Source organism: Ovis canadensis, chromosome 5, assembly GCF_042477335.2.
Source record: "Ovis canadensis isolate MfBH-ARS-UI-01 breed Bighorn chromosome 5, ARS-UI_OviCan_v2, whole genome shotgun sequence".
In the NCBI taxonomy this organism is placed as follows: domain Eukaryota; kingdom Metazoa; phylum Chordata; class Mammalia; order Artiodactyla; family Bovidae; genus Ovis; species Ovis canadensis.
The window spans coordinates 57,761,246-57,773,760 of NC_091249.1; the positions used below are offsets into that span (position 1 = coordinate 57,761,246).

At 44.0% G+C, this 12,515-nt stretch overlaps 2 protein-coding genes across 6 annotated transcripts in view; one reads left to right on the forward strand and one right to left on the reverse strand.

The window, feature by feature from the left end:
- Positions 1 to 12,515, reverse strand: part of FSTL4 (follistatin like 4) — a 739,698-nt gene that overhangs the window by 232,742 nt on the left and 494,441 nt on the right. The window lies entirely within an intron of this gene.
- Positions 7,466 to 8,437, forward strand: LOC138441288 (protein PIGBOS1). The gene has a single exon (XM_069592044.1). It carries the CDS (start codon positions 7,538 to 7,540, stop codon positions 7,700 to 7,702), a length of 165 nt encoding a protein of 54 aa, XP_069448145.1. The 5' UTR covers positions 7,466 to 7,537; the 3' UTR covers positions 7,703 to 8,437.

The following is a 12,515-nucleotide window of genomic DNA, read 5'->3' on the forward strand; positions in this document are numbered from 1 at the left end:
CAGCCAAATGCCTTGGAAGTGGTTGCAGAATTCAGGTTTGTATGAGAGCCAGGCAGAGACCCAGGTCTACAGCCAGTGCAGTTTCTACACACCGTGTGGAGTTGGGGCTAACAACCAGGCACTTCAGGAGTGCTTGCCAGCCAGCCCTCCATCCACCCATTCATCCAATCAATATTTATGGAGCACCTGCCATGGGCCACTACTCTAGGACCCTATCCTAGGGGCCGGGGACACAGGCAGACGGGGGCCCTGGCTTCAGTTCACTGATATCACAGAAAGACGCACAAGAATGTGAACAAGTGAACACATACGGGCAAATGTGGGCTGGAGAAGAGGGCAGGAAGGAGTTAAACAGGGCACTGCAGTGGGCCGGCTTCCGTCTGGAGGTCAGGGAAGAGAGGAGGTGAGAGAGGACCTGAGATCTGAAAGGTCTGAGATCTGGCAGAGCCCCAGACCCTGGACAGCACAGCAGCTTGGGGTGCCAGAGCCCGGGGTACAGAACAAGGCGGGAGAGGCAGCAGGGTCAGGCCTGGATTGCTTCTGGGCAGATCTCACAGGGCAGAACCAGTCTGTAGAGTCAAATTTGCTGTTTGCCCATCTGTATTCCCAGGGAAGTGGGGTGACTCTGGCTCCCTGAAAGCTTCAGTCAGCTTGTGGGAACTCAGTGTTGGAGGGGAGCCCCCTCTCCTGGGTTCAGCATCACCTGCTCCCCACCTGGTCGAAAGGCCTGTCCTCCAATACAAGCCCCCTCACCCCCGACGCCAGCCCAGGCACCATTCCTCATATTTACAGGAGCTTATCTAATCCTCACTTAGCCCTTGTAACAGCCCTCTGGGGTAGATGCACTGACCTCACTCTGAATGTGGCATGTACATCTGCCCACTTTACAGACTGGGAAATATGAGTCCTGCAGTGACATGCTGATGGTCAGACAGCAAGTAGACTTTAGGTGGTGGAGCCTAGATTTGAATGAGTCTCACCCCAAATCTCTCAGACTTGGAATAATAAGCTCAGCCAGGAATATGAGTTCCCTCAAGGAACCCAGGCCAGAAGGGTTCAGATGTCTAGTCTGGGCTTCTCCAACATCAGGACACACACAGACATCAGCACTCCTGGTCAGCAGGATCTCTGCTGCTCACACATCCCAAGAATACGCAGCCTGGAGGCCAATTTAGCAACTTTTCTGAGGGCTATAGGCTTACAGCATCACAGGAGAAAGTCCTGCTTGGATCTTAGAACATGGAATTCTAAACCCGCACGTTGCATGCATGGACACCTGGCCTGCAACCCCCTCCTTCCATTATGATGTCTCTCAGCCTCAGTGGCCCCCTGCCCCCCTCCTCTGGCCTTTCCCCCTGAAATTGTTAAGGTGACTGCTGGGCAGACGTGATGTCCTCTCAGTGACCACACAGCGCGTCCTAAGCCCAGACCACTGTGTGCTTCATGAAAGAAGCTTGACCAGCTTAGAAACACTTGACCAATGTTCCAGCTTCCAAAGCTTAATAGAAACATATGGCTACCCATCACTGGAAGGTAATGGTACTTGTTCTGTGTGTGGCTCACAGATACTAAATTAAGGTCTGACAAATTGGCTTCAAAACACACCAATCAGTCAAAGCCAGAAATGCCTGGCACACAGAGAGGGAAGAAGGACTTCTAACCCTCAGCGGGCTCTCAATTCTGCCTGAGGAGTTTGATTCTAACCAATTCTAGAGCAGACCAAAGCCCAGACCAGGACATTACACATTGTCCCACCTCCCTGGGCAGGGTTTCTGGAGGTAACTATTTCTGGTCAGGGATGAAGAATGTAAGTGCCAAAGGACACTCCTCTAAAACCTGAAAACAGGACTCTGATGAGGATATAAAATGAGCAGTGTTTAAGATGTATTCAACTGGGTTACGAGGGACCCTCAGGGAGGTGAAGCTGGTTCAAAGGAGAGTTGGTGGAGGTACGGGTGTTGCAGAGATTAGGTGGGATAAGACTGCCAGGAAAGACAGACAACTGGGGAATGACCTACAGGGCAAGAACACCATACCCTTTGGGGTTTATTTTTTCCACCAGCAAGAAATAGTTTGCATTTTTACTGGAAACAAATCTTCAAGTTAATGTGTAATGCATAGTGTGGGCCTTTGATGACACAAACTAATGAGGTGAACAGAGATATAACTCCCTAGTTCAGAATGGTGCAGCAATTTGGGGCGAGTCTGTTAAAAGATGTTCTTGTATGACACAAGAGGACTCGCCACCCTCCCTTGGCCTTATTCCCAAGCTCTGGGTAATTTTCCCAATGTCAACAACAGTGGCAGATGTCACCTGAGTCAGCTGCCAGGAATTTCATCCTTGCCTCCTTCCTGTGGAGCCCCCAGCCTCACAAAAGACCCCAGGAAGAGGAAATGAGACTGCAAACCACCGAGCTCAGCTCTGCTGGACTCTCACTCGAGAAAGACAGATGAGGTGTGTGGGAACGTGAGGGCACGCTGGAGCTGGACGTGTACGGTGGACTCATCCTAGACCTTATGTGATTCCTGAATCCCACCCGGGTTTCGAGTAACTCAAGGTTAAAGCTCACATTGTTCCAGCCCCGGGCTTGTTAGCTGTGTGAGCCCAGTCAAGTTTCCCACTCTCTTTTCCCTCTAATTTAAATACGAGAATAATGATGCTTTGCCTTTTACAGGATCTTTTTTTTTTTTTGAGGATTAAATGAGCTGATTCATGTGAATGGCTTGGCATATATTAGGTGCTCAATTCAAACATTTGAATAAACAGACTGAAAAATAAGAAACCATTTGGTTTTACTGACGTAAGTGTACGTAAAGTGTGGGTTAGTTATAGTTTTCAGGAGGTCTGCCTTAATGAAAAGGGGAACAAATTCCTACTGCAAGTATTGCCTGGTTTTAAAAGGCAGAGTCACAATAGCACACTTCATAATATTTTGAGGAAATGCTTCCCTTGAAGTTTCCCCTGCACTGGAAACTTGCTTGACCCAAGTTAAGTCTGCCCAGCTTTCGGGGGCATCTGAAATCATACATGGTGATTTCAGCACTGCTGCATGGTGAGCAGCACTGGCCTGCAGCCTCCACTCTGCACCTCAGGGCCTCTGACCTGAGCACAGTTTCGAAAGCAGCCTGGACGTGGGCCCCCGTCCGGTGGCTGTAGCAGGCTGCTCTCCTCAGTCGGTCCTGGTGTTTCTCTCCCCGCTGGGAAACTTTTGCACTGTCATGCCATGCCTCCCTCTATAGTGTATTGATGACAGTAGAGCTACCCAAGTCATGATTTCTAGAACTTTCTCCCTGAGGCCTCCCACAGGCATACTCCACTTAAAAGCGGCTCCCAGACTGCTAGCCTGGATCTTTATCTGGCTGTTTGCTGGCGCTCAGCACTTCTCGCTGTGAAAGTGGGGACCCCCACTCACATGGCTCCCCAGATAGTAGAGCAGGGCCTCTGTAGCCAATCTCCACCATCACTCAGAGCTCCAGGGTGGGCATGCAGTGGTCTCTCTGGTTTCAGAGCAAAGACCAGGTTCTACTGCTGATGAGAGCTTGGCACAGGGCCTGGCACAGAGAGGGCTGAGAAAAACATCAGAAGAAAGACCAAATCTTATCAACACACTTCAGAGACCTAAGACAGCTGGCTGGAGGTCTGAGTTACCAGAAATCAATGGTTCTAAAGAAACAGACATGGCAACTTGAGTAATAGAGTAGAAACAGCGGACAGCATTTGGTGGGAGAATGGACTGGACTGGACTGGATTCTGTCTGGATTCCACCAAAGCAAGTCACACGTGAGCCCAGTTTCCATATCAGTGACATGAGGGGGTACCTAGAAATTCCCTGAGACTGGATTTAGGATGTCTGTGAGAGCTTGTGTTCTAACATGCACATCTTTGGGCTGTAGTACAACTATGATAATCCCTCCTTCTTTGTTTTTGCCTCTATTTGTCCTACCAGGTTATCTCAACTGGCCTTTGAAGGGTTATTTTGAAGACATTCTTGGGAAGAAAAGCTGCATAAAAATGTGAAGCACAATTGGATTTTTGCCCCTGGGAGAGTTTCCTTAACAAAATGGTTTTGTTTTAGAGCACTTCCTCCAAATACATTCCTATCCCCAGGTTTCCATTCTTTGCCTAAAGCCTCTCCAGTTCACATCTGTCTTACGCTCTGTCTCCAGGGCCCTCATTTTTCCTCCTGGTACTCAGCTCCCTTGTCACTTTCTCTGGGTCCTCGGGGGTCCCTGCGTCTTCCAGCTGAGGGGGGCAGATGTTGCTGCTCTCGGTGGGTCCCCTCTCTTGCTGATACCTCATTATGTGGGTTTGTTCCTGCTTCTCCACCAGCTAATGATTCAAGGCCGTGACATCTTGGGCTGCCTCCAATTATTTCGAGGATTATTGTGGAGACACTCAGCATGAGCCACCAGGATGCTCCCTAACACTTTAGACCTATGAGCACAGAGGGGATTGCTAAATCCTTCCAGGGCCATTTACCTGCTGTACAAATGCTGCCCCCAGGTCGACACATTATCTTGGTAGATCACCTGTCATTGGTGTATCTTACAAAACTGAATAATATGTACTTCTTGATTATTCCTTTAAAGCAAGAAATGGAGTGCAACAAAAATATCTGATATTAGCACAGAAAAATTTAGTACTTTCTAGTAAGGAGGGCAGGCTTCCCAGGTGGTACAGTGGTAAGGAATCTGCCTGCCAATGCAGGAGATGCAGGTTCGATCTCTGGGTCAGAATATTCCCTGGAGAAGGGATTGGCAACCCGCTCCAGTATTCTTGACTGGAGAATCCCATGGGCCAGAGGAGGCTGGCTGGCTACATTCTACGGTGTTGCCAAGGGTCGGATATGACTCGGCAACTAAACAACAATAACCACCAGAAGGGTATCAGTTTCTCCTCTTAAAGACCTGCGCTTTTCTCTAAATCATAAAAATACATGCTGGATAATATAGAAACAAAGCTCAGGAAGAGTCTTAAATAGATACTTCCATTTCTACTCTGGTTTGCCTGAACCGAGCAGCTGCTGAGGCCTCTGGCAGGTGGGCCTGGGGGCCCAGGGAGGCTAGCTATCTATCCTGCCTGAACAGCTGGGTGTGCTCCAGCTCTGAGCCCAGCAGTGCACACGCTGAATGGCGAGTGGGAGACTTCCTTCAGATGTCTCCGCAGGGGCCCAGCGAAGGATTCAGCATCTGAATCTGAGCTCGGGGAGCAGGCAGTGGACAATAACCATCTACATTAGGGGGTCTGGCCTCCTGGGGGAGAAAGAACAACCAGAATTCCAGCTGCTGGAGAAGGATAGTAACTTCAACAGTCGACAAGATATCAAAACTCCAGGAGGACTGAGCACAGCACAAAGAGGGTTTTCAAGAGTCATGATTTTTGAACCAAAAAGAAAATCAGAGGAATTTAAAAGAGAATGGTCAGCACTGGGACTCAAATCTTCCAAGATCAAGTAGAGTATGTATCTCAAGGCCCAGACCAAAAAATGGGAAAAAAAAAAAAAGTTCTGAAATACAGTAGTCATTCTAAATAAAAACTTTAAGGAAAAAAGGCACAGAGGACAACTTCTAAATATGTCCTTTTAAATGGTCAACCACTACTTCAAGTAAAGATCAGGAGCCAGACAGGGGTACTTGTCATCACCATTTTTATTCAAAAAGGAAGTGTAATAAAACAAGATGAAACATTAGTAAAAATTTGGAAGAGGCAACTAACAATTATCTCTTTTCACTAATTGTATATTTGTATACTTAGAAAACCAAGAGGTTCTAGTGAAAAAATATGAAAATTTTAAGAGAATTATGATGAGCGTGGTTGGACAGATGATAAATATGCCAAAATTAACCATTCTTCTCTTCATTAGCAAAATAATTAGAAATGAAAAAGGGAAAATAGTCCACTCATAATAATGATAAGACCATAAAATATTTATGAATAAATTTAACAAGAAAGCCATAGGACTGATATGAAAAAGACTACAAAATCTTATTGAAGGTCATAAAATAAGATTTGAACAAATGCAAAGACATTTCATATTCTTGGGTGGGAAGATATTACCATAAATTTACAAATTTAATGCACTCTTTTGGGAATTGGATAAAATAATCTCAAGAAGTTTATTTGGAAGAATAAATGGCCCCAGATAACCAAGAAAAATAAGAAAAACAATAGTGAAGTGGGATGTGCCTTTCCTGATATCAGAACATCAAACCAGAAAGCTGCTATGATCAAATCAATAAGATAATGATTGAGGAATAGACAGATCAATGACTGTAGATGTGACAATAAAATAGAAGAGGGTCCAGAAATAAATCCCCATGTATCTGAAAATTCGATGTATGACAAGAGCGGCTACTGCATAGGGAACAGGATAGTCATTTGATAAACGATAGTCACTATATTTCGCCTAGCTATCGCACCTGGAATGAAACAGCATCAGAAACTTTTCACTAAACATAAAAGACAAAATTAAAGTGGCTGTGCATGTTTAAATTATTCCTATGAAATGATGAGTGAATATAACAATACTTATATACTTTGTGCACAGCCGAAGCATGCAATACCATAAACAACTATGTACTCATCAGTGCACTTGAAAAAGTTTCATTAGTTTTGAATTCCTCCTATTTTATTCCCTCATTTCTACTCAGAGGTAAATATTACCTGGAATTTTTGTCTATTATTATTTTGTTTTTCTTTGTAGTTTGAGCTCATCTTTGTATTTTTATGCAATATACTGCTCTTTTTTTAAACGTGTTTCTGAACTTTACAGAAATGGAACACCCTATACTTACTTACCTGTGAAGTGACCTCCTCGCTCTTATACTGTCTCGTTTCACCACACCTTTGCATATGCCTGCAATTCATTTTCACGTATGGTGCCCATTGTACACACATGCCATTATTCATCTGTATAGTTTATTTAGATTGTTGATCGCTTTTTCCCATGGTCCTCTTTCTCTCTTTTCTTTCTTTATTTTGGATTGAATACTTCACCTTTCATTCTTTTCTTCTACTCAGATGAAAATTAAGTATACTCTTATTCTTCTACTCTCTAATCCATAAATTTAAAAATGTATAAATTAACCTAAGCGCAAAATTAACTAATAACTTTACCCTCCACAGGAAGAACCTCAGACCATATGAACTATAACCACTCCTCCCTTGACCTAAATATATGAAAATAGTATATATATTCGCGTGTACGTCTTCGCCGCGGGCTGGTCCGCGCTTTCCCTGCTACGTTTCTTTCTCGAGGGACTGTTCCCTTCCTTTGGTTTCGTGGTCTCTGCGGCTTGGGTCCGGAAACTGCTGAAAGGAACTGGATCTCAACTCTGCGGGTGCAGGCAGGAGGCGGCGGGGAGCTGAAGCAGAACGACCTGAAGAGAGTTCCCGGATGTGGAGTTTGTTTTTTTTTTTTTTTTTTTAATTTTTTTAATTTTTAGTTTTTTATTTTTTAAATTTTAAAATCTTTAATTCTTACTGGAGTTTGTTTTTTTAGAACCATCCTTGGGCTGTGAAGTGTTTGATGAAAAAATGTTTGGAAGATTGACTTTTCCACAACTGCTTTTTGCTAGCATCCTTGGAATTGCTGGAGGAATATATATTTATCAACCAATATTTGAACAGTATTCCAGAGATCAGAAGGAGTTAAAAGAAAAGATGAAATTGGTACAAGACTCAGAAGAGAAGAAAAGTTGATACTACATGGAGTTGAACTGTACTGTTGCTGCTGCTGCTGTTACTGCTGCTGCTGTTGCTGTTGCTGCTGCTGCTGCTGCTAAATAGCCATTCAAATCAAAGCTATAGTGAGATGCTACTTCACATACACTAGGATGACTGCTGTCAAAGAGAGAGGAAGTAGTAAGTGTTGATGGGAATGTGAAGAAGTTGAAACCCTTGAATATTGCTGGTGAGGATATAAAACAAGTTTGGCCGTTGTGAAAGTTTGGAGTTCCTCAAAAAGAAGAACATACAGTGTTACCATATATCCCAGCGATTCTGCTTTTAGATGTGTATCCCAGAGTAGTGAAAACATGTCTGTATAAACATCTGTAAATGAATACTCAAAGCATCATTATTATAATAGCCCCAAAGTGGAAATAATCCAAATGTCTCAGCCAGTGAACGCGTAAACATATCATGGTATATCCACGCAATGGAATATTACTTGGTTGAGCACAAAAGGCCACATATTGTGTGATTCTATTTATATGACATGTCCAGGATAGGTAAATGCATAGAGACAAAGTGGATTAGTATTAAATATTTCCCAGTGATTAAGGGGAAGAAGGTATAGGGAGTGACTGCTAATGGATATAGCGTTACTCTTTAGTATAATGAAAATGTTTTGGAACTAGATAGTGGTGTTCAGTGATGTGTTTGTGAATATATTAAAAACCACTGAGTTGCACACTTAAAAAAAAAAAAAGAAAATAGTATATATTAATTCTATGTTTATTCCTCATAATTCCTTCTTACGCCTCGAGTTTTCTTAGTTGTGTCTGTCTAAAATATCCATATTACCCTCATTTAAAAGAGTGATTGATGCTCTGTAATTCTATGTCCACAGATTTTTTCCTCTCAACTCAATAAACATTTTATTCTTCTGCTCTTTGGCTTCCTTGTTATTGAGATGTCAGCTGACAGCCTTTTCATTCTTTTGTATGTAATCCATCTTTTCTCTTTGGATCATTTTAAAATCTTCACTTTGTTTTCCTGCAGTTTCTCCATGATGTGAAAGTGTTAGTCGCTCAGCTGTGTCTGACTCTCTGCAACACCATGTACTCCTCTTGCCAGGCTCCTCTGTCCATGGGATTTTTCAGGCAAGAATACTGGAGAGGGTTGGTTGGTTCCATCCCTGGCCCAGGGATGGAACCCGAGTCTTCTGCATTGCAGGCAGATTCTTCCCCATCTGAGCCATCGTGGAAGCCCCTCTATTAGGTAAGTATGCAGATTTCTCTGCATTTGTTCTGCTTGCAATTCATTTGGCTTCTGGGAAGTGAGGATTCACGTCTTTCATCAATCCATCACAGCCATCTTTCTTTACATATCGTCTCTGCTCCATTATTTCTCTTTTTTTCCCTCCCAGGCATTCTGATCAGACACATGCTACAAGTCCTCATTCTACCTCCTTCTATCTCAGTATCTGTTTATCTCTTTCACATTTCCCATATTTGGTTTCTCTGTGCTTCATTCTATGTAATTTTTTTCTAATTCATCTTCTAGCTCCTGAATTCTTCACGCTTTTTCTAATCTACTCTTGCACTCTCTCACTGAGCGTTTATCTTTGAATGTTTATTTCTAAAAGTTCTATTTAGTTCTTCATGAGGATGAATGGTCATCTCAAGAATCTCTTGATTTTCTACCATATTTACACCTTCAAAAATCATTGAACATATATATATTTTATGTTCCGAGTCACTTTGTTATTTATGCTGGTTGTTGCATGGTGTTTCTCCCCCATGGCATTTCAAGTTTATTTTTTTAAGAGTGATCTCACACTTCTTGGGAGTAGATCTGTGAAAATTCTGGATGCACAGTTTGAAGATGGGCTCATCTTGAGCTAAGCACTTGTGCTAGGTACTCTATCATTCTGCGTTAAGCTCAATTTTACACTTGAGATTTTACAGACTACCTAGGTAGTCTGCATCTGAGTTACAATTTCTTACAGATATCACCATATGGTTATATGTTATCATGAGATTTTTCCCCCTAATTGTTTTCTACTCTTAATTTTGTGCCAAGACTTGAGACAAGCACATTTTCTTGCACTGGCTTGTGACAGGGTATGTTTCTTTCTTGTTCAGTCCTCCATTGTGGATGGAACCCCTTGGAGTTTCAGGTTTATGATGGGAAGGAGAGAAATTTTTCCAGATATATCCAACTTGGAAGGACCCTGGGGTTTGTCCTTGCTGCCCTGAATTATGCTGGGTGATCAAACCAAAGCTAAGGTTCACCCAGTTTGGCCAAAGCCCTCCAGGCAAAGCCAGCTTCCAGCTACATTACTCTCTGGGTTCCTGATTTCACTTGCCTTTTTTTAACCTCTAAGTATTCCTTACATTCTTACCAGCACATCAGTGCCTAAAAGGATTTAAAAATATATTTCTCTGCCACACTGCCAGAGGCAGAAGTTAGGTTATGAGTTTTAAAAGTATTATATAACAATTACAAAGCTGAGGTAAATACAGGGATACGACACTCAACACAGCACTAGGCAGCTCTTTGGAAAGTGGCTGAGAACTGTTCCTGCCACAGAAGAGATAGGGAAGCCTGGGGTCACTGCCAGATAGCCTATTGTCATTTTCCTGAGGCTGAGCGCCGAAGAATTGATGCTTTTGAACTGTGGTGTTGGAGAAGACTCTTGAGAGTCCCTTGGAATGCAAGGAGATCCAACCAGTCCATTCTGAAGGAAATCAACCCTGGGATTTCTTTGGAAGGAATGATGCTAAAGCTGAAACTCCAGTACTTGGGCCACCTCATGCGAAGAGTTGACTCATTGGAAAAGACTCTGATGCTGGGAGGGATTGGGGGCAGGAGGAGAAGGGGACGACAGAGCATTAGATGGCTGGATGGCATCACCGACTCGATGGACGTGAGTCTGAGCGGACTCTGGGAGTTGGTGATGGACAGGGAGGCCTGGCATGCTGCTATTCATGGGGTCGCAAAGAGTCAGACACGACTGAGCAAGTGAACTGAACTGAACCTGCATGTTTAAAGCAAACTTCAGCTCTTCCAACACCAGAAAGTTACAAATTAAAGAGAAGTCTGTGAATGGGATGCAGTGGAGGAAAAAGACATAGTTACCACCAGTAACCTACGTCCCTGTCTTCTACCTCAAAGCTCAGAGCAGGGCCACTTAGGAGCAGGACATTTCTCAGTGTAGTGAGGTGGCTGGTGATAAATACAAGATCACTGACTTACCACTCTCAGATCACTTGTGATAACAGAAATAAAAAAAGACTGAGTTGGGTTTGAAGTATCTTCTGAATAAGCAATGCCTTTAGGCACAGTGTGGGTCTCTGACCTATAACACCATCTCATCTCTAGTTTATATTGACCAGAACAAACCTGGTTTTGACTGGTCCTCCTCTCCTGAGGCGGAATCAGCAGAGAGGGAGGGCTTTGCTCTCATTGACACATTTCTAACTAAAGCCTGGGAAGAAGTCATTCTGTATCAGTTATTGGATCAACCTTATCTAGAGTGGCAAAACGGGACAATATTTAAAACCAAAATATCAGACTATGGTTTTTCCTGTGGTCATGAGTGGATGTGAGAGTTGGACTGTGAAGAAGGCTGAGCACCGAACAATTGATGCTCTTGAACTGTGGTGTTGGAGAAGAATCTTGAGAGTCCCTTGGACTGCAAGGAGATCCAACCAGTCCATTCTGAAGGAGATCAACCCTGGGATTTCTTTGGAAGGAATGATGCTAAAGCTGAAGCCCCAGTACTTTGACCACCTCATGCGAAGAGTTGACTCATTGGAAAAGACTCTGATGCTGGGAGGGATTGGGGGCAGGAGGAGAAGGGGACGACAGAGGATGAGATGGCTGGATGGCATCACGGACTCGATGGATGTGAGCCTGAATGAACTCTGGGAGTTGGTGATGGACAGGGAGGCCTGGCATGCTGTGATTCATGGGGTTGCAAAGAGTCAGACACGAACGACTGAGTGACTGAACTGAACTGATCATTCTAAGCAGGTCTTATTGGCCAAAACAAAACGATGTTTGATTTGTGACAACAAGCATACTTATCATTTTACATCCAAACGTGTCAGGATGACTTCTGCTATTTTATTCCAAGGGGAGAAAATTCTAATATTATTTTAATTTCACAAGTTAAGAGGTAGGCAGCAGAGCATGGTGGTGGCCAAGTGGGGAGTGGGGTACCACAAGGAAGGGGACCAAAGAATGAGGCAAGATTGGTTCTAGCAGTAGTGCATGGGCAGTGGCAGGTGGGACAAGGGCCCAGGGAGGAAGATGGGGTGAGGACATGACTTTATATACAGGGGGACCAAGCAATAGATGGATACCTAGAGGATAATGGGAGCCAGGTTTCTCACAGGAGAGAGCTACAAATAAGAAAAGAGGGAAGCTAAAAGGAACTCTAGACAATGAACTGCGTGTGTGTGTGTGTGTGTGTGTGTCTCCTGGATGTCTTTTCTAGAGAGAAGTCAGGAGCAGTAAAACTCCAGTAGTAAGGAGTGCCCTGAGAAGGCAATGGCAACCTACTCCAGTATTCTTGCCTAGAGAATTCCATGGACAGAGGAGCATCGTGGGCTACAGTCCATGGGGTCACAAAGAGTCAGATACGACTTTGCCTGTGTGTACGGAACTGTAACTTCCTCCAATTTTAAAGGAAAACTGGAGAAGGAAATGGCAACCCACTCCCGTGTTCTTGCTTGGAGAATCCCAGGGACGGGGGAGCCTGGTGGGCTGCCGTCTATGGGGTCGCACAGAGTCGGACATGACTGAAGCGACTTAGTAGTAGTAGAAGTAAGGAGTGCATTTT